Source organism: Simochromis diagramma, unplaced genomic scaffold, assembly GCF_900408965.1.
Source record: "Simochromis diagramma unplaced genomic scaffold, fSimDia1.1 OVJJ01000715.1, whole genome shotgun sequence".
Classification (NCBI taxonomy): domain Eukaryota; kingdom Metazoa; phylum Chordata; class Actinopteri; order Cichliformes; family Cichlidae; genus Simochromis; species Simochromis diagramma.
This window is the reverse complement of record NW_024387128.1, coordinates 1,835,621-1,858,685: the sequence shown is the minus strand read 5'-3', so window position 1 is coordinate 1,858,685 and position 23,065 is coordinate 1,835,621. Positions and strand designations below refer to the sequence as shown.

Sequence of the window (23,065 nt, the reverse complement as noted above, 5' to 3'; positions counted from 1 at the left end):
TCCAGCACTGCATAAATGTGTGGTTAAATGGCTTGTAATCAAAAATGCTTTCAGTGGTCAGTAAGGCAATATATGAACACCAGCCCATATTACTTCATGCCTGTTCTCTTGAGATAACATTGTGTTCAACTTGAAGCTGGTCTCATAGTATAAGTCACTAAGATATTTTAAGAAACTAACTCCTTTAGCATGCACTCTTCTACTTCACATTTCCTTTCATTAAGCACTTTCAAAGATTTATACTAGAAAGCAAGTCAATGCCTTCCTGTTACAGTGAATGGGAAACTTCCTCAGAGCCTACACTCAGCTTTTTCTGTCCACCACACTAAGCGGTTCTGGCATTTCCTTTTTATTTTGTAAACCTTTCATCTATTCAGCTGTGCACATGAATATTGCAGTGAACAGGAAACAGACAATACTGCACCAACTGATTGACCGTGTACTAGAAAACTGAAGATTTACTAACTTCGATGACTATCGTATTATTTTGAGCACCAGCTCTCAGCCAAATAAACTTTTGCATAAACATGCAAAAGAAAAAAAATGTTATATTTAAAATAACAAGTAGCAGGGGATGAGAGAGGGAGGATGGAGAATTGATCAGTTATTGGTATCGGAAAGTAGTGCACTGGAAAGTTGTTGGCCATGCATATTAATTAATGAAGGTTTATATTGGGATTGCTTTAAGCAGCCACCTTTAAAAGACTTCTGGGAGCAGTGCGTCACGTTCTAGCAGTGGTCTTGCCTGAAAAACGCAGAGAGACGCGGTTTAGTTTGGAGTCTAGGCCTGCCTTTCAGAAACCATACTGGGCCACCGCAGCCTTTTCTAAAGCAGCGTCAGCACATTTCCAAAGCCAGCAGCCTCATTCACAGGCTACACCCTGAAAGAGATGGCTTTTGTGCATGTGTGCAAGTCCATGTATATGTGCACACACATGCACCAAGCCAGAAGTGATGAAATGGTCACAATTATTGAAATAAATAGTCTTTAGGTTTAACAGGTGGATTTCTGAGGTGCTAAATGGCCTGTATTTGTATAGTGCTTTACTTGGTCCCTAAGGACCCCAAAGCGCTTTACACATTCAGTCATCCAACCAGTCAGTCACACACACACACACACACACACACACACACACACACACACACACACACAGGTGATGGTAAGCTACATTGTAGCCACAGCCACCCTGGGGCGCACTGACAGAGGCGAGGCTGCCGGACACTGGCACCACCGGGCCCTCTGAACAGGTGAAGTGTCTTGCCCAAGGTCACAACGACCGAGACTGTCGGAGCCGGGGCTCGAACCGGCAACCTTCCGGTTACAAGACAAACTGCCAACTCTTGAGCCACGATCGCCCCCTGGTGCTATGCTATAACAGTGATTTTGCAGCCACCATCCTATCCAGCTGCTCACAGATATCTCACCAGCCAATCACATGGCAGCAAAGTAATACATTTAGGCATGAAGACATTGTTAAAATCACTGCTGAAGTTCAAGCTCTAGTCATCAAAAATGTGTAGGTAATGTAGGTTTTCTACCAACTATTAGCCATCAGTAGTTGGAGTGTATCAGTGTTCTGGCTGCGTTGTCATAGCTGGTCTCTGTGAAAGGGTGCCCTAGATTCATTTAATGAAAAAAGATTTTCAGGTAGAAGGTGGGACAGGTGTTAGCACGATTACCTCACAGCAACAAGGTTGTGAGTTGAATTCCACCATTAGCTTGGGGAATTTGCATGTCTATTCGGCTTTCTCCCACAATCCAAAGACATGCAATTAGTGGGTTTAGGTTAACTGGTTATTCTACATTTCCCAAAGGTGGTTATGATTGCCTGTCTCCATGCATTAGACTGGCGACCTGTCCAGGGTGTACTCTGCCTCTTGCCCTAAGACAATTGGGATAGGCTCCAGCGACCCCACTAGCTCAGTGTCTAACACTTCCACTACCATCACTGACTATCCATTTGGATTAGGGTTGGATGCAAACTGGTAATGTTGATTTACTGACATCAAAGATGTCACTGATCCTAAAGCTGAAAAAACATGACTTTAATAAATGTGTTTTCAGACAAGTAACTTTTGGGGTTGGCAAAGATAAACTCAATCAGGATCGCTGATAAATTATTAAGCCTTGGCCTTGCCAAGTTAAAAGACCCTGTAGAATCTTCGGCACCACATTCAAATATTTAAGTGAGTGCATGAATACTTTTAACCATGTGTGGATTGTTGTTTCTTAAAGTTATTAAGCATGTATGCTATATAATCAGCCCACCTTGGAAAAAGAACAGTTTAAAGAAATGTTTAATAGCCCAAAATTGCCATGACATTCATGCCCATGATGAGCTGAAATCTTCTAGCCACAACAGTATTGCTTTTAGGTCCCAAAATGTTTCAAGCTACAGTAAAGAGAAAACACATGTCCCTTTTTGTCCCCCAAACATGTTTATGTATAAGGTAATGTGAGCTGTGGGTCCCCTTGCCACTTGCTCTTTCATCAAGAACCTTGGGATGACTATTTGATTCAGTTTTCACATTGGATGCTAACAATCAATTAAGAAATATTGCCAAATTGAGTTACATGCTGTCACATTCTGAATTATTTAATCACATTTGAATTACTGTAATTCACTTGTCTGAGCAAACGTTTAAGGGTCCACTTTAAGATTCTGGCTTTGACTTTTAGAATATTGCAGTCATAAATATGCATCGATTGGTGTGTAATTCTGTCTTCCAAGACATCGATGCACTCTCATAAACTTGGAATTAACCTATTAAAAATATATATGAACGGGCACCGGATTTGTGGAAGCTGCCATGTTTCCCCATCAGTCTTGAATACAGTGGTTGAGATGGACATCGCCATTCCACCTAATTTCATTTTCTGTATGTGACTAGAGCAGTGGTTCCCAAACTTTTTTTGCTAGACCCCCCTTTGTTTTACAAGAAAAATGTTTGCGACCCCCCTCCCGCGCGCACACACACACACACACCCTCCAACCACACACACCCATATTTTGCTCCATTTATTTCACACCTCAAACATTTATTAAACAATTAAGCAAATACAAGTAATCTGCAATAAATTACAGTAGTTTATTTTATTACTACCTAACTCTTTTACGCTGCGTCCACACCTACACGGGTATTTTTGAAAACGCAGCTGTTTCGTCCACACGTAAACGGCGTTTCGAATCACAGAATCACTCCTTTTTTGCGTTTACGTGTGGACGAGGAATACAGAGTTCGTCACACAACGTCAAAGGTATGTGCCTTTTTTCACGTCACGCTGTGCGCCACGTTATTGTTTACATGAGATGAATTGCAGAATGGCAGATAGAGACAAAATACTGTTAATCTGAGTATCTTCAGGTTTTACACGCTTACATACACACACACACAATTACTGTCCCTCCATTTACAAAGGCAGAGGCGTCACGGTGTGATTATTTTACGTGTAGTTGTTTTTTCCTGTGTAATAATATTCAACATTGCTATCAATGCATTTTTCAAAAAATGCCTCTCTGTGCAAAATGGGTTTAAAAACAAACAGCTGTGGGATCCTGTTTGACCGGGATTTGAACCGGGAAACAAATCGTGGCAGGGCCAGCCTGATATTATTTGTATCCCACTGTAACTTCACTGTATAAAGAGTTAACATCTCCAAAATGTCAGGAGTAGTTAGTCATTACAACAAGTGTTTGTGAACTAAAAATCAAGAATGTGGGATCCTGTTTGTCCGTGATTTGGAGAGCCCAGCACGTGCTCCCGATGCAGGGAAAACCAATCCTGCAGGGAGACCTACCTCGGCACTTGTGCAGGTGAAACCAAAGGGAAGACATGCTTCACCATATTGTCTAGTATTTGGCTTAGAATGAAGTTGGTTTGGAAACATATTCAGCGATGCTTCATCTCCTGCTTTGCGTTTGTGCGGGCGCCCCATGCTAGCAGTATGCAAGCGTTTTGTTTTTTTTCCCCCACTTTTCATACCGCGTCCCCCCCCCCCTTGCAATTGCTCTGCGCTCCCCCTAGGGGGCGGGCCCCACACTTTGGGAAGGTCTGGGCTAGAGAATGACAACATAGTAAGACAAAGGCAGCGCGGAAGGGAACTCGTACGTGTTTTTGTGCCATGGCGGCAAATTTAAATTCATGCCTATACCATCAAGTTATGAAGGGTCATACTTCTTTTTTTTTTTCCTTTAACTTCTTATTTAGTGGGGGTCCTCTTCACCAAAGAAGTGAAAACACAAGGAAAGAGACGACAGAGTAAATATTGGCACAGCAGCCTTTCAGAGAAGATGATGCAGCGAAAGAAGGGTTTTAACAGTGACGCTAAAGTCGCTTGCTTTCTGCTTGACAGGTAAATCAACCTAACAGCCTAAAATTTATGTTTTGGTCTCTCTTGGCTGACTAAAGCACAGTCACTGGTGTAATGCTCTTTCCAGGACCATATGGGCTAAGTGAGAATCCCTGTCTGTCACTAAAACCCATCAAGGAAAAAGCTTTGGGTCTTAACCATATGTAATTCAGAGCTTCGCCATAGTACAAGTTACAAAAGGAGCTTGGGTGTGAGCCATCTGGGACTCCCACCGCATATAAGCAATACCTCAAAGCCCCCATCGTCATCCTACTTCCACCCCAAGATGTGAAAAGTAGATCGTTAATGAGGGTCTGAAAGCCATATTAAAAATGCACTAATTAATTAATAGCAAGCTTTCAAACTTCGGGCATGTCTTGAAAAATTACATACCAACACCAAGTCACTCATTTTCATTTTTAAAACTAAAGGTTTGCATGGATACAAGGTGATGTAAAGTGTACATGACAAACAAGGAAAACTGGGAGACACGAAAAGATTTTATTTACATTTTGAGAGACAGCAGCAAAATGATGTACATCACCAAGAAAGTGCTGACCTTTATTTGACATGTATCTCTATATTTTCTGTTAACTGTTTATTTACAAAATGAAAACTTTCATGCTAGAAGAATCTGAAATCCTCAGTGCCTGTTGTACGCTTCTCGTTATTCGACTTATGAAGGTGGGCGTTTGCATGAACAAACTGAGGTTAGTGTGGAGGTTCAAAGCATACATTTGTAAGCCCATACTGGAACTTGAGGTAAACCATAAAGTCCAATGATGAAATGTCATGAAACCCCAAACTTTAACAAAAAAAACAAACAAAAAAACAAACAAACTAAAAGGACAAAAGCAAAAAACAAAGGAGTGAGTAATTAGGTGTGGAAGTCAAAAAATGTGTTCCAAATTCAAAAAAATGTAATTGCAGAGGTAACTTAACCTCTTTGATACATTTGATCATGTTCACAGTCAACAAAACACAACTCCACAGAGGAATGCATGGGCAAACAAAGCCAAGTTTACGGCTGAGCCTTTAATCCAAAAAAGCCTCATGAATGAAATTCCACCACTAAGTTCAGAAGGCTCATGCAGAGAGTAGGCTAAGAGTCAGCTACGGAATAAACACAACTTGTATGGCTACAGAACAACAACACCTTCATCTGTTATTACACTGACTAACAGAGCCTAACCAAGTTATTTCTGTATGTTGTCTGTTATGAGAATGTATATCTTTACTTATATAGTAGTTTACAAATCCACCTAACAAGTGATAGATCCCTGGTTCGATTCCAGAAGGAGACAAATCCCTGAGGGTTTGCGTCAGGAAAGTCATCTGGTGTAAAAATCTGCCAAATCAAACATGTAGTTTCAGTGTGCTAATGCTCTAGACTTTTGATTATTGCGAGCTAAGCTTTTGATTCCTATTTTGACTTCTCTATTATTCTTGGACACTATGATCTCAGCTGTTTGGTTCCGGTGTTCAGCTGATATAGCTGTGCCTTGCTCTCTACCTCTCTCCATCTCCCCAATCAATGGTTTTTAGTATGCCCACACATAAGTCTGCATTTACATCAAACCACTGAGCAGTGCCTTGGTGAACATAAACTTGGACACATGACCTTTTGTCAGCTGATCTTCTACAGTGCTGTAGGCCAGAGTGGTTCTGCAGATTAATGTAAGCTTTCATGTTGTTCTGTTGCAGCTAATCTCAGTCACAATGTCAGGTCTGTGACATACAGACATAAACAGCCTTTGTTGTGTAGCTAAGATTGTAGCTGTGCTATAATCAAAGTCATTCTAGAACTTGCCACTCTACAGCTATCTTGGTAACATCTCTAGGCAGTTATTTCAGGTACAAGAACTTATCTAAATGAATGGAGAGAGAACCATAACTGCAATTTCAGTGATCACTTGCACACAAAAAGATGTTGGCAAAACTGGCCAACAGACCTGGTGTCTCATTTTAACCACAGACTATGTATGTAAGTATATAGCATGAAGTATAAAAGACAAATGTGCTGTGTGCACTAGCAAAAGGAAGGTTATCCAGTAATCAATAACAGCATTTACATCTAAAGACATGTAGGAAAAGCTGAGCGTCATCTGAGAAGCTTCTCGGATGAGAGATGAAATGTCTTCAAGAAACGTATTAAACTACAGTCACTTTTCTTTCCAAGCTCCTTAGATTACTATGACCTGGGTGACTGACAACCTACACAGACAATACCATTTACACTTTCTAACAAAACATAACATTAATAAGCTTTAATAAGCTTGTCATCCTATGGATGAAGTGCAGCCGGTGACAATAGTCCTTGTTCTGCTGTGCAACTTTATGGAACTTTGTGAAGCAGAACCAGTTCTCCACCTGCTGCAGGTTTGCAACCACTTTACTTAGACTGGACACTATTTTGTTCTCCAATGTGTGCTTTTCCCTTGTTTTGTATACATTTCTTCTGTTTGCTTTTCATTCCCACCGTTTACTCATTATATTTTATCAAAGTGCAGTTGTTGTGGAGCACATTGTACATGTACAATGACAATAAAGGGCTATTCTATTTTTTGGCAGAACAGGATCTCACTGCTGGAATCCAAAATCGTAGAGTTGGATTAAAATTATAACTTGCATTACTATAAGAGACTCTGGCAAGTGGCTGGATGACACTGAGAGGCAGTACACCAGCAACCAGCCAGAAAGGTGGCAAAAGGACGTCTAGTTGTATAATGGTCTATTACCCTCTGCTCCCTAATTCTATGAATTCAATTCACCTACATTTTATTTATATAGTGCAAATTCACAACAACGCCTCAAAGCGCTTTGTATTGGAAAACTATTAGAGAGAAACCTAACATGTATATGTTTATAATGTATAAACACAGAGAGTGAAAAGAGATGAGCTTTATTAAAAAGAAAACTAAAGAGGGTGTCTGTCTCCCGAATCCAAATTGGGAGCTGGTTCCACTGCAGAGGGCCCAGAAGCTGAAGGCTCTGCTTCCCATTCTACTTTAAAAAAAGCAAGCCTGCAGTCTGAGAGCAAAGTCCTCTGTTAAGATGATAAGGTACTATGAGGTCTTTAAGATATTGCGGGGCCTGATTACTCAAGATTTTGTATGTAAGAAGAAAAAGTTTGATTCAATTCTGGATTCGACAGGAAGCCAATGAAGAGAAGCCAATATGGGAGAAATATGCTCTCTCTTTCCAGTCCCTCTCAGGACTCTTGCTGCAGCACTCGAGCAACTCGAGGCTTTTCAGAGAGCTTTTAAAGCGGCCTGATAACGAATCACAATAGTCCAACCTCAAAGTAATAAATGCAGAGTTACAGTTTCAGCATCACTCCAAGTCAAGATGTTTCTAATTTTAGTGATATTGTACTGATAAATGAAATCAGTTCTACATATTTGCTTAAGGTGCACAAATGGTAAAAAACGACAAACATGAATCTGTGATTGGCTGCAAACTGGACACATTTGAAGCTGTGGTGGTAAGAAGGTCAGAGGACACACTATTCTCCATCCTCTGAAAAACATGCTGAGAACCTTGTCAAACAGAAACATCTTTGATTGTTTACTGTGATGTTGTAAACTTTTTTGTTGTGTTTGAGAAAAGAGAATATTTTATTGCATAAAACAGTGCTGATCGCATTTTTCAAACATCTGCTTTGGCAGCTGACTGTGGGGCTCGGTACACCCGGCTTGGCGTGGAAAAACAGAGTGTGAGACTCCAGCTTCTCTCTAGTCTGATGACTCAAACAGGCTCTCCCCCACTCTGTCATTTAAACAGTGCTTTACAAACCTGAACATTAGAGCTAACAGCTGGATTTTCCTGTTTCAGTGCAGCTGAGACAGGAGACAGACAGTGAAAGTGGACGGTACATCCTCAGTTTAACACAAAAACTCATTGTTGCAGGCAGGGGCAGCACAAAAGTGACCCCTTAAACTGATTTTTATTCCAAGTCCCCCTGTTTTCCCCTGAGTTATTGGTCCTGTTACTATGCCTGTGAAGGTTCTCAGTCAGTCAAGGAGCTTGGAAAGAGAAGTGTCTGGACTTCTTTAAGTTTCCTTATTGATCCTCTACCTCGTGTGATTAGGTAGAGGATCAATAGGGGGTCCATGACCCTCTTGGGGACACTCCCATAGGGATTAAAATCTGGGACTCGCCACCAATTGCTCTTAGAACTGAAGAAGCTTCTCCACTGAGAGGTGAAACGTCTTTAAGGAAATTTAAAGAGGTCCAGACGCTTTTCTTTCCAAGCTCCTTAGACGGTTCTGTTACTAGCTAGACTTACATTAGTTTATTTTAGCTATTAACCACAACCAACCAATGGTGTCACGTTCTGTACTGAGCGAAGATGGCGCTACACATTTTTTAGCACTTATTTCTTAAATCCAGCGCTTCACAGACAGAGTTACATCCATGGCTGTTTTTGAGAGCAAGGCTCCATCATGTAAATGAGTCTTTACACATGAAGTGTTTCAGGTCCACTTTAAGCATAATTAAGTACCAAAGAGTGCAAAGCCACTTACCTCAGTGTTACTGGATGTAAGAGAACATATGAAAGTTGCATGTATACTTAAGTGATGATAATAACGTGCATTTACCTTCCTTCATTTCAGTATCCATAAGAGATGAATTTGTCCACTATAATCAAAAGGATACAATGCTTTATGGTGAACTGAGTATACTGTGTATTCATTGCTCCCGAACTTTACCCGTTATTTGCAGGGATTTAATTTCTATTATTGTGGCCCCATCCTTAGGGACTGTAACGGTATAACCCTAACCCAATATTCCAATCATGTGTGACTCCACTACATTCATGTCACAATTTTAATTAATTAATTTACAAAATCAAGACACAGAAAAGATCTTACATCTCCAATAAGCTACTTTTCTTTTTAATTATTTTACTAATTTGGAAGTTAATTTTGATGTTCATTTGAGCTCAGATGTTTATTTTAGTAAACAAATCAACATTGATTATAATTATAATCAGCAGATCAGTTCGTGACAGAAGTACTCACTGACTACATCAGTCAAATACAGCTTTGATATTAGGAGAATGCAAGAGTTATCAACATGTAATGTTTAACACAGACTGCTCTCTCAACTGAATTCTACTGATATATTACCTCAACTGTGAGTTACATGAATTCACACAGCCTAGTAATTAAAAACGTAAACAGTAAGTAAGTTAATGCAACTCGAACTGGATTTCCTTATTCGGTTAACACTGGTTTAGTGCTTGGCGGTGACCAGCACGTGTGAGGCAGACACTGACAGTGTATAATACACTGTGATAGTGCAGGGTGTGCGAGTGTTATTTTCTGACTTGGGCCAACAGCCCCCCATCCAGCCCGAGTTGGTTGGGCGACCAGTACCAGTTCAGAAAGTCTGGATCAGACCCGACAGACTGCTTTGAGCGCATTCTCGTGGGATTACTTGCATTTTTTTCCCCACTTACGTGACATTTTCAATACAAAAATCAGAGATGTAAAGGTCTATTTCACGACATTGGTGCTTTTACATGACCTCTTCCACCACTCTTATGGGAACAGTCCCAAAGCTCGAGCAGTCGTGCCAAATAAAAACAGAACTATTTCTGCTAGTCTAAGCTGGGTAAGATAAGAAACATACGAAACTAAACATAAACTCTGCTAAATTTACGTTTAAGTGTGCCATGTTCTTACCTTCCGAGCTCTCTGCCGGGAATAACAGTGTAGTGGTCGGCGAAAGGTTCGTTGTGGATGGCGGTTTGGATTTCGGACAACAAGCCGCTGACACTGCGGCTCTGGCTCGGTCCAGCTGCGTGGTTGTGATGAAGGCGGCTTCTGCTTCTCGAGTCCCCGGCAAGCGGGCATTCGGGGATCATGGCGTCGATTAATTGGACCGGTTAGTTGGCTAACGTTAAACACTTCAAACAACTGTCAGCACAATTACATTAAATGACGCCGCTTACTATTCTCCGAACGACAACAGAAACCAAACAAAACCCAAAACATTAGGGCGACAGAATAATGTCACGTCTTCTAGGCCAAGCTTCACATTATTAGCGCAGTCTAACATTGTATTAAAAACACAGCTGGAGAGCTCATTTTGATCACTCCACACTCAGCGTCCTGCCTGTCAGTCCCTCAACTTGCTCCTCACTTAGAAGCTGAACCGGTGCTGCGTTTTCTGTAACCATGGTAGCACGTGTTGATTGACAGGCGTGCCTGCCAATCGGAATGGGTTACACAGAGAGCGAGAGAGAGAGGGGGAGAGACTTCTGTGTTGATCGGCGAATTAAAAATTAAACGTGAAATATATAGCGGGACCAGTTTTCACGTCCCTTTTAATATAAAAAAAATGCATACAATGTATACATTTCTATTGCTTTTAATAATAAATATTGATAGAACTGTAAGTCTCTTAAAAAGCAACACAAATGATATGTAAACTACAAAGAACAAAAGCAACAGAAAAGCTAACTTAACAAAAGAGAAATAAAGGCACGCAAGTAATTACACAAAGAAACAAAACATGTGGAAAGAGACGAAGAAGATTAGAAAGAGAAACAAGCATCTACAGAGGAAGGCTCAGGAAGCAGAGTGGATGGTTGGTGGTTTGATGGTCCTTGGCTAAGATACTGAATGATACACTCATCAGAGTGTGAATGTGTGTGAACGTTATACAGAAAGCCCTTAGATATAGAAAACTGTTTATGTTGTATAAAATGCTTTGAGTATTCAAGTAGAAAAGTACTTTATAAGAACCAGTCCAGTTTTTATGTAGACTGGGGAACTTCCAGGTGGGTTTTAGGTCTCATATCCAATGCCTTCTTACCTGTATTCAGGGCACACATGAATTTGAGGACTATCTCTACTTAATATGTAATATAAGACTTATAAAAAATAAAAACCTTTTATCAAAGATCGACAGTGAACCTTTTCATTTTTCACCCCTTTGTCTGTAGAATGAATACACACAGCAGTAACAAAGTGACCATTTTATTAAGATCCATATGGTAAGGTGGGGCAATAGAACAGCCTGAGTATTTAGAAACCTGTTCTCAGTCAAATATGAACTGTACCCTTTAACATTATGTACATACATGTATAGTAACCACACATGAAACTGGAAACAAAAGAAAATATCCATGTTCTAGTGTCACCACCTGGTCTTCTCCTGTCTACTTCTGATTAATTCAAACACACACACACACACACACACACACACACACACACACACACACACACACACACACACACACACACACACACAAAACAGCAGCAACAATTTTCCACCACCTTCCCTGTCAGTAGACAGCCCATCATCATTTACTTTTCCAATATTCTGTTTAAACTTGTATAGCTTCTATCAGCACATTTACAGATAAGTGTTACTGGAACATTTGTAATCATTCCTTTCCCACAATAAATATCAGTGTTATGATGTATGCATTCATCATATCAACCCAACAAAAACAACAAATCAGTAAGCTCTCTTTACATGTTCACCAAAGCACATACAAAAATCATTAACTGCCCAAAGAATAGAGTGCTTCCTGGATTCATGTGGCTCTGACATTTCTAACAGAGTGAGCCACAGCTGACATTAACCTCAATAATGCCACCAGCAAAAGTGGTGAACAGAAAAAGAGGAGCCAAATGGGAACAAACATCACAGTTTCCCCGCAGAAAACCAAAAAAAATCAGCCAGCTTATTTTAGAATAGAAAAGACACAAATAAGAACCCAAAGGCTTCAAATTCGAAGGCAAAATCTTCCACTGGTCCTCCTAATTACATGATTACAAAATAAAATAGAAAGAAAACATTCAAGGAAAGTTTCAGGACTTCCCCTTGCTTATAAATACAATACTGTATAAATAAGAGTACAAACGATTGTAGAAAAAGGATGAGGAGAGCAACTAAATCACAACCTTGTCCTTGTGTGTGTTGGGATGTGTGGACAAGATGTTGCCACACCAAACAATAACTGGAGTAATTATCGATCTGACTCACAGAAGCGTGGGTAATCTCCAAAAATCTCAAATTTGTGTCAATCAAAGTTCTGTGGATTCTTCTTTAGTGGAACCTATCACTGCAGTTTTTCTCCTCTATAGGGAAGCGAATTCATGACAGTGTTGTATTTTAAATGAAAATAAAAAAAGTGAAATTCTGGAGATATAGTCAGCTTTTCAAACATCACACCATGTTGGGAATAAAGAAGCCTAAAATTTGACAGGCCGCTGAAGTCAGGGATCTTTGCTATGTGTCAAACTTTGACATGTAGTTGATTTGTGAGTAACAACAGTGTTGACCCAGGGTGAGTTTGGCTACAAGTTCAGCATTCTGTGATATCTGGGCCATATCTGATTCACACCACATTTGCTGGCACCACAGCTGAGCCTTAAACTCTTCCACCAAGTCACTGGTGACACATTGGGGGTTAGGGTTAGGCTTGGGTTTAGTTTGAGCTGCATGCTAAATAGGCAAAAAGTCAGACACTAGCAGATGACACGTTTTCAATGAGGTCACATAATTTTGGCATTACAATCATTCTGGGTGTTCTAAGCAAGCACAAACTGTACAAAAAGGGGCGCATGTTAACCAACCCTAACTCTAACCCTAGATTGGCTGTCAGTGACCCGACAGCCCAAATTAGCCCCAAATGTGATACCTGGAAAGTGATTTCAGCCAACTCATCTCACACACGTCTACTTGAGTTGCTGATGGTTCATGAAGGTGAAAAGTTCCGCTGTGGTGAAAATCTTTCACACGATAAGATGTGGACAATTGACACACACATCAGTCCTACTCTGGACCAGAAGGTGGATTCTATCCCAGCATGCTTTGGGTGGACGATAGAGAAGCACAGTAAGACAATGTAGAGTGGCAACAATGACAAAAAAAAAAAATCTTGCTTTAAATACCTACATCTGCACACGGCAGGACACAGACCAGTGAGGGCCAGGTTAGGGAAAGATTGTCATTGGGTAAGGGTATGGTGGGGATTAGGCAATTAAGTAACGAAAGATTGCATTTTATTAACCCTAAACACAAACATTAAACAGAAATTCTTATTTCCTATGTCAAAGTTTGATGCTCTGTACCCATAAACCCAGTCTAGACATAAACCAACGTCTGCTGCTTACACTGCAAATCTGACTAAACTAACAATGTGATTGAATATATTTTTATGTATACTTTACCACCACCCTCTGGAGGCTATCCACCTAAAGCTTTTTGGAAACCGGCTGGACTGAGTTGCACCAACTCTTCATTTAGTTAGGTAAACTGGTTTTGAACAATGACAGATTTTTGTCCAAAAAATTCCAGTGGATAATGACAGAAATATTTTCTTGGTTAAGAAAAACACAAGTCAAGTCAAGAACACTCTCATGGAGGTAGCTGTACCATTGTCAAAAGCCGCAAGGAAGTGACGACTTAATGTCTTTACACGGACACTGTGTATAATTTAAATAAATATTCTGAGAAGTGAAGATATGCAGAGGTTCACCAATCTGCAAAAAAAGCACATTTACAAACTGTGGAACAGTTTAAGACCAGCGTTCCTCAGCGTAACATTATGAAGACGCTCAATATCTCATCAAGAGTACACAATATCATCAAAAGACTCTGAGCACCTAGAGAAGTCTCTGTTTGCGAGGGTCAAGGTCAAAATCAATATTGGATGCCTGTGTTCATGAGTTAAAAACAATCCTTATGTTGGAAATTATTTGAGTTTGTCCAGTTCTTTGGGGAATTCATATAGGGCGCTCAGGTGGACTAATAGGGACTGTATTCCTAAACACTCTGTTGCTCCATTTTCTCTGTATCCATGCAATTTAAGTATGTGCTGCCTTCTCATTTATTTATTTTTGCATATTTGTCACACGACAGGTTCCAGATCATCAAGCAAATGTTAGACAAAGACAGCCTGAGTAAATACAAGTTGCACTCTTTAAAGTATGATTTGATTTGTTAAGGTAAGAAAGACAGCCAAACCTACCTGCTCACATAGGAACAGGCGTTGCTATTTAGCTAACATTTATCGACATGCTCACACAGATGCATCAGGGACAAATTGGGGTTCAGTATCTTGTCCGAGGATACTCCCACATGCAGACCAGAGGAGCACGGGATCGAACGTCTAACTGCTAGATGACCCGCTCTACTTCTTGAGCCACAGCCACCCCTAAATCTGCCAAGTATTAGTATTATGTTTGTGCTTTGAAAACTGTTGTGTACCTTCTATGCTTAAAATAAAAATAATGGCTTTTAAACCTTATTTTGGGGCAAAGTTGTCAGACCTTTTAAACTTTTTTTGCATTCACAGCTCTTTATCCAATTATTTTAAACGGCCTTGGATGATTCCAAATAACTCCCAGGTAGTAGGAAGTGAATTTAAAGACTTTCATGTTAGCTTTTTCTTTTTAAGCTGTTGGTTTTGTTGCTTTGTTCACTTAGCTGTATGCCAGTTACACATGGTGGTTAGTGGGTATAAATATTTAGTAACAACTAATCTCTGTGCAGAAACTGTCATTGTGCTGCAACCAGTTGTAGTTTCATCTTGCATAAAGTGCCACTTAGCAAACACATGGCTAAGTTTGAATTTATGAACAGCTGGTGCAACTGGCTTCAGTATTAACTATAGATTCACAAAAACCTGAACAATTAATCCCAACACTTAGAAGCAGAACAAGAGATCTCATCTTTCTCATTGCACACAGTTGTCTTCCCTGCAAACACCTAGCATTTATTAGGTATGTAACAATTCTCTAAAAGCACAGTTTGGTTCAAACCTTGAATTGTCTTTAGAGGGGAGCAATAATAAAAATCAGTGACAAACATTCTTTTTACCACAGGCCAAGTCACTTAATCAGAAGTGGATCAAACAAAAACTACACTCCATGATTCAGAAGTGTTTCCAGTTCATTCGTTAACTGAACTGTTCCACCATTGGAGTCGTCAGCTTTAACTGGGAATTAATAAAGTTTACAAAAAAAATTTCTGGGAGATGTAAATGGACTACAATATTGTGCACGTCGTGATGTCAGTCATGGGTTTCAGAAACATTCAGAAACCTGGTGCTTTGACCACTGACAGCAAGGTTGGAGATTTGTGTCTAGCCTGCAACAAACATACGCAACTCCACAAGAAAGCATTTCTGCTAACTTTTCTCAAGTTTTATGAACATTGTAGCTGTAATTGAAATGGTAAAACACACTTTGATGTGTAAGCCATTACTTCTCTGTTAGCCTTACAACTCATTCAACAGTTAGGTTGACAAAAGCCTACAGCTTGGGAAGAGTAGCTACAAGTGTATCTGTCAAATCCGGCGAAAATGTGTCAGATTTCCAGCCAGCTTTGATGCCTCCTGGTTCTGTTTATATTTGGCATTGCTTATATCAGGCTAGTTATCTGCCCACAAAGCTACATCCATTGTAAATACAGTAATCAGTGACTATTACCAATTAACCTGACTTAAAAAAAACCCCAAGGCAAATGACTTTCCTTTTGTCAGTACTACCCCCACAGGGCATGTATGAGGCAGAAAGTAACTGAGGCACAGCTTCATCACTCAGCTAGAGATGCAGGCAAGGGGCTGGAGATGTCAAGGGTGCACTGCAGTCAGTCAGTGTCTAAAAGAATATGGCAGACTGTGGAACAGATTGGAGTAAAGGTCTCAACTATTGCATATGTTACACCTGTTTGTCCCTTTACACATCGCACATTTCTACCAGTAGGGCCACATCAGTTCAGGGATCTGTTACATTGGTCTGAGGCCACTGGAGATTCCACACGCTGCTCTTGCACTGGTCACTGTGTTTGAAACAGTAAAGAGTTAAATACTGGAGTACCGGCTCCATACAAAGAGCAGCACCAATGGTGCATGGTCAGAGATGACAAGTTCGTTTGTGGAAGACTCGAACAAGAGTGTGAGAAGCTCCCATTCAAACAGCCAGACCACAGGCTGAAAGCAGAATCCCACTTTAGTCCTCCTTAGCCATCTGGAGAGCGTCCAAGTATAAATTCTGTCGTGAAGAGTCACGAATCACGGAGCTCACGTAGCTTGGTTTGACGTAATCGCCCTTAGTCTCCACAAAAGGAATCCCAGAAGCCCTTGTGCTGGAATTGATGGCTACTTTTGCATTTGCAATACTTGACATCATTGCCTCATCACTGAGCTCTATGCAACATAGAGTGTCTGTGGAGTGTCTGTGGGCCCAGATGCAGGACTTCCAAGATGAGTATCAGAAGCATGTTAGTACTGCGGAGTCTTTAATTGCAGGGAGGGCCTTTCTTTTTATGCGAGTACAGCCTGGATGCTGTGAATGTATATTTCTTGATTTCCAGTGTACCAGACTACTCTTCACATTGCTTGAAACAGAAACTTCACTGCTTTGTGGCTTGCCCATTATTGACATTCATTTCATTTCCAGATGTTCAGTAGTTTCTGAGTTTCTGAGCATGTGTTATTCACCTTGTCTTCAGTGCAGTTTTCTTTACCTGTTGGGAGTTTTTTGAGTGATAATCAGTCTTTCTCTCTTAATTGTCTGCAGCTCGTCATATATTTGCCTTAACCTCTTATTTCCCATTGTGCTGCAGTTCTGTTAAGTCCTCAGGCAAGTTCCTTTTGGGCTGCTGCAGTCCAGATAGATACATATTGGTATTTGTAGTATCTCCACTAAAAAAAAACAACAACAAAAAACCCAGACAATTGTTCCTTTGGCTTCAGGGCTACTAAACTTTGCATTAAACTGATTGAGGTTTTTTTCTTTTGAATCTAAACTTGCATTAGACATTCTACATGTCCACAGCAGGAAACCACCTGAGGATTTGTGTAACAATCTTTGCATACATCTTTTGATAAAAAGAAGATTTTGAATCAAAGTTTGCAATGACTGTAACATTTTTTAGAGTAACTAATAGTATTTAATTCTATTAACGGTTTTAACCCATTTCTTTCATTTCTCTTTCTGATTTTCTTTCTACAGTAGGTTTTGATGGTTATTAAATTATTATTTAAATATTTTCTGTCTATTAAAGATAACTTCCAGCATGTCTCCAAGCACATTGCTGTTGTTATTGTCATATGGAAAATTACTGTTTTCAGTGTTACTGTGTTGCTCATATTGTTCTTATTTCTGTACATTACTTTTCACCTGTTGCTGTACTGAGTATAAACACTTTGCTTTTGCTTTTATTAGCCAAAGCATTTTCATTGTCGGATGAATTGTGGTACATGCAACAGAAGTTTTTGATTCGATTTGACAGACTCATTCTTCAGGTACACACAGACTGATCAATATTAATTATAAAAAAGTCTTTGTAATTGTTTCTTATTTTCTAATGATTTATAGAAAAATAAGTGCTGTGACGCCGTGAGTGTTGCGTGCAATCGTAAAGATCCTCATAAGTGACAGACTCTGACGCACAGAACCGTAACAGTGACAAACATACTGTGTATCCAACATGATCAGAAACATTTCCAGTACAATTCCGGGATCTTTAAGACAGGTTAGGCTGCGCTCCTTTCACATTTTGGCCCAGCCAGTGTTGGACATAGAGGCGTGCAGTGTTTGATTTGTCTGTCTCACTCCAGACCAAATGTGCTGGTTTCTTCCACAGCAATGAGCAGTTTCTCATACAGCATGGTGTACGAAGGGTATGGAGGCAGGTCGAGGCGGTTAAAGCAGGTGTGAGCTCTGAGAAATGAGAGAGAGAAAGAGACAGACATTTTAAACAAAATGGAGCTTGTCTTTTATCCACTTTAACAAGTACATTCCATTAATAGAGCTGAGAGCCAGAATATACAAGAGGTAGACAAGCAGACGAGCATGCTCATTAGCCTCCTTTTCAGCTGACCTGGTCCCAACAGTCTCTAAATTAAACCCACTTTAATAGACAAGATGATGTACAAATACTACGTGTGAATAAAGGAGTTATTTGAAACAGTTCAGATGAAATGTTGGTGTGGCAGTTTGCATTGTGCATAACACTGCACACGCATACAGGTGTTAGCTAGCAGACTAGCTTTGCTAGCGATGCTAGCAGCAGCAGCCCGTTTTCCTTGCAGGTTAAAATCCATAAACCCATGCAGAATGTGGTTACTACAGTCAAGAGGTTACATTTCATTAGGGCGACCATGGTTCAGGGGGTTGGGAAGCTCATCTTGTAACCGGAAGGTTGCCGGTTTGATCCCCAGCTCTGTCTGTCTTGGTCGTTGTGTCCTTGGGCAAGACACTTCACCTACTGCCTACTGGTGATGGCCAGAGGGGCTGATGGCGCGATATGGCAGCCTCCATTCTGTCAGTCTACAACTGTAGCTGCCTCCACCAGTGTGTGAATGTGAGAGTGAATGAATAGTGGAATTGTAAAGCGCTTTGAGGGTTTTGAAAAGTGCTATATAAACACAATCCATTAATATTATGTCAGGTTCATCTGAAATGGCTGACACGTTTTTTTCAACATCAAAGTCCCACAGAGATGTGGTGCTATCTGCATGGTAAAAATCTCTGGCTAGCTGGGGGTGACCATGTAAATTACAGAACAAACAGTCAATGTTAATTACTTAAACGTCTGAATCTGAAATCTGAATGTGTCAGCTCCGTGTCTGATCAGTTTTCTATAAAAGATGGATGAGGCCGTCCAAAAAGATCAGCCTTAGTAATACTTATGTACCATTTACAGATAACACATTATTATTCTGTCTTATCCTGTCCACCTCCCCTCATTTCCACCTGTTGCAACACATGTATGTCTCTCCCTGAGCCTGGTTCTGCTGGAAGTTTCTTTCTCTTTCTGTGTTGCTGAGTTCTTGCCCACAGGTTTGATTGTTGGAGTTTTCTCTCTGTTATCGTAAGGTCTTTACTTTACAATATAAAGTGCCTTGAGGCAGCACGTCTTGTGTTTTGACGTCATATAAATTCAGTAGAACTGAACTGAACTGAATTATCAGCGCAGTGCAGGCAGTACCATGAACATTGATAGCCACATACAAAATGAGTCTTGTGGAGTTACACAGCTGATTTAAAAACAGGACTGTTCTGAAGAACATCTTCTGCATTACTGCCACCTACTGGATTGCTCAAAGTTGTAATGCCCAGATTAATGTAACATTCAATAAGCCAGTGACTGTTGACTGATATATTAACTGGTCTGGAGCAGTGAGATGTGTAGCTGCATCAAAAATAACACGTAAAAACACTTTTACATGATAAGATTGACTGCCTAATAGTTAAAGCTATTTAGACGTAGTGGAAAGACAGACAACTAATGGTGCAGAGGAATCTTTTAGTTCCTTGAAAGAAAGTTCCTGTGTCCTTTCAGTGCAAAAACTACTACGGTGACCTATGTCGGAAGTGATTTTGAAAAAGTTAGGAGGCTGTCAATTTGAAGTATCCCACATCTGAAAAAGGCTGGACACAGTCCCATACACACCATTTCCACACTTCCTATTATTAGCTGAACAACAGAACGATGTGAGTGCTCCAGGCAAGCATCAAACACTGGCACCTTTTCCCTCCTTTGCAGTAAAACCTGACTCTTGCATACTTTCTGCTGAGCACTGCTTGTTTATCAAATTAACATCTGACTCCAAGGTCGGAGAACAATTTCTCATCTAGCTGCACTGCAGAGGTGGGAGAGCCAAACAGCCTCTCTGCTGATCAATGTCAACACATTTGAACTGTATATCCTGTATACAGTGCCTCAACAAAATAATACACTGCTGCAGTCAATCAAAGTCCAGGTACTTTGAGATGGCAGACAGTTTTACTGCAGCTTTGATGTCAAGGGAACAACCTTCATGACCTCAGGTGACTTTATTACACCCAAAATCATGTAAGGCAATCGGTATTTACAGATACTGACATCAATTACAAACATGTTGTTTACATGTGTTGCCGGCCAATATTGGATTTCAGCAATATGTTAATAATGAAAACACAAGACACTGGACAAATGTTATGGTAATATAAAAGATGCACACTATGTTGAGATGTAACCAGCTCTTTGTAATTCACGCCATCTACTTCATCCCCCACTCACACATCTGCATTGAAATGTAGTAAACCTCAGAGATGGTCAGGCTCTGGCAAGATAATTACATGGAGGAGTTAAATGACTGTTTTCCATCTACAGACTGGGATGTCTTTCAACAAGATGATGACATGGTAGAGGCGTTTACAGGGTATATTCACTTGTGTGCTGACACTGTGTGTCAGAAATATTCATTACTATCCAACTATATCCAAACAACAACCAGCACAACTCCCGAATTAAAACAATGCATTAGAATAAGCTTTCCAAAAGAATGGGAAATGGAGCTGAAAGCAGTTTAAAAAGACCTCAAAGGAAAATTACCAAAAAGCATCACTGACGAATCAGAGAAGACTTCTCAAGAAAGAAGTCAGAAATACTGCATGTTGTAAATGAACTGGTCCTATGACAGCGTACTGGAGAAATGTGTCTATCTGTTAGTTGAACCTCAGATTCAAGTGCCATCCTCCTGATTGCTTGTTTTAAAAATACACACATGCAGGCTATGTAGAAAACCAGGCCAGGATGAGCTCACTCTACTTGAACCATGTTCCTTACTGATTGTAAAGAACAGGTAGGAGTGCAGAAGAGGACGAGATACCTGGGTAGCGATGTCACTTTGCCCCACTTCTCAATGCAGAAGCGCCGGAGGCCATTCGAACCTCGCAAGGCGGCAAAGCCTTCGTAGGGAACGCTGGATGTCCCCGTGACAAACTGCAGCAGACGGAGGCGTTGCTCATTGTTGAAGCGCTCCACTGCAGCCCAAAACCAGCGCATCACTATGTGGCCGTCATGGTAACCTAGCATGTGTGACATCACATTTAACTAAGGTTACACACATTGACCAACACAAAACAAGCAATGCATTTTACTGTGCCATTTTCTGTTATTCATTTGCAGTTAAAATAGTGGCAACCCATATTTAACTTAGTCCAAACTGCTCTAAAACTTGGTTTCACACAGGATTTTCTACTGTTGTACAGCTAATATAGTCATTTCTGTGCTCACTGTGTAAGCACAGAAATCCCACACACCTGCTGTATTTTGTTTACGAGGGGCAGCCATTCTGCAGAAAGTTGGCTTAATGTGAGCCAATGTAACGTGAAGACTGGAGCTAAACCATCTTGATTCAGACAGAAGACAAACTCATAATAATCCTTAAAAGGGATTATTTTGGGAAGAGCCCCAGCATAAAGGTAGTAGTGCTAAAGAACAAAAATAATGAGCTGCAAATGTGCAAATATCAAGGAGTCAATATTTCTTTCTATTTTCTTTGTCTAACACACCTCCTCTATACTCGGTGTTGTTTCTCCAGTCACCGAGGTCAATCTCCACCGTCCCAGCAATGACCAGCTCCAGCTCCCGTGCATCGAATACCGACACAAGCCTGGAGTCCACCACCTGGAAAGGAAGGAACAAAGGGTTCAGTTCTTTGTGCTAACATTTATTTCCATGTGTGTATTATGATGCTTTGAGGTTGCAGGCACTAGGAAGTGAACTGTGTAAGCAAGCACTGACGAGTTGTTGAAAACCTTGTGTTGTTTACCTCGTAGAAGCCTCGGACCAGCGCCTCCGTCTGTTGCACCACTCCTCTCTCCACCCTCCACTTGGCCATTCGCTCTATATAATCCTTCTTGTTCTTCTCAGTTACTTGGAGGTTGGCGCCACCGGACTTTAGCTCACGCTCCGTTACCTGGCATCACAGTTAGAAGAGTAAAGAGGTAAATAACAGCAGTGTGGAACGTCAGTGACATTATAGCCTCGACAGGTGAAAAACAAAGAGGAAATGAGCAGGTGTTAAACTTTACTCCTCAACAAAATGTAAAACAAATCACATTTTAATTGGCTTTTGATGCTCTGATTAAAAAGTGTTCATCCATCTGCCGCGACTGGTGGTGGGTCAGTGACACACTCAGATGGACACACACACAAACACACACACTGACCTGGCCAAACACCTCCTCGTTGACAGTGAAGGTTAGGTCGAGGATGTCGGTGATGTCGTTGTCTTTCATCCACTGTAGAGACTGATGAAACTCCTCATCCAGATACTCCAGATCAGACAGGTCCGTCGCCCTGAGACAGACGCAAAAGTCAAAGACTGACACACAACTGCCACGCTTCACTTGTTCCTCAAATGTTCATCACTAACACACATTAGCTGTAACTGTTTCAACTGAATATAAACCCGTGAAAACACATGAACAATGCTGCAGGTGTGTACGTGTGTGTACTGACAGTCTGAGCAGGGCCTTGTAGAACGGTCTAGTAAAGAAAGCGTCCAGCAGATACTGATGGATCAGAGCCAGGCCCAGGATGCGACCACTAAAACGGAACCTGGAGACACACAAACCCAACATTTGCTTCAGAATCACACAAACAAGCCCGGGTGGCCCACTGGCTTGGTGGTGTACTGTCACATTATGGAAAGAAGGGTCAAGATTGTAATCTCATGGTCACCTGGGACCTTTCTATGTGGAGTTCGCAGGTTCACCCTTTACCTAATGAGTTTTCACCAACAGTGCAGAGACATGTTAGCTTAATTAGTGTTTTTAAATTGGCTGACACCAACTTTCTTTCACTGTTGTACTTAACTGATCACAATTTCAAGGCAACCCAAGTCTTTTAGGGGCACAAAGACAACCTTTGCTAATTGGACAGTACCTAATTATTTGGGAACAAAGT

General features: G+C 40.8%; 2 protein-coding genes across 3 annotated transcripts in view; both read right to left on the bottom strand.

The window, feature by feature from the left end:
• The window catches only part of stk17a (serine/threonine kinase 17a), a 32,933-nt gene extending 22,345 nt beyond the window's left edge, over positions 1–10,588 (bottom strand). Inside the window, exon 1 of one of the 2 annotated variants that reach the window (XM_040047053.1) lies at positions 10,042–10,588. In XM_040047053.1, the coding sequence (XP_039902987.1) occupies positions 10,042–10,223 (182 nt within the window). In that variant the 5' untranslated portion in view covers positions 10,224–10,588. The remainder of the gene's footprint in view (positions 1–10,041) is intronic. The other variant, XM_040047052.1, reaches the window with a different exon arrangement.
• A 2,020-nt stretch (positions 10,589–12,608) lies between these two features.
• LOC120743426 (E3 ubiquitin-protein ligase HECW1) overlaps positions 12,609–23,065 on the bottom strand; it is a 95,524-nt gene continuing 85,067 nt past the window's right edge. Inside the window, exons 25-30 of the mRNA XM_040047054.1 lie at positions 22,619–22,717; positions 22,327–22,456; positions 21,927–22,073; positions 21,667–21,781; positions 20,982–21,180; positions 12,609–18,045 (exon numbers count right to left, since the gene is read on the bottom strand). Coding sequence (XP_039902988.1) covers positions 17,934–18,045; positions 20,982–21,180; positions 21,667–21,781; positions 21,927–22,073; positions 22,327–22,456; positions 22,619–22,717 — 802 coding nt within the window. The 3' untranslated portion in view covers positions 12,609–17,933. The remainder of the gene's footprint in view (positions 18,046–20,981; positions 21,181–21,666; positions 21,782–21,926; positions 22,074–22,326; positions 22,457–22,618; positions 22,718–23,065) is intronic.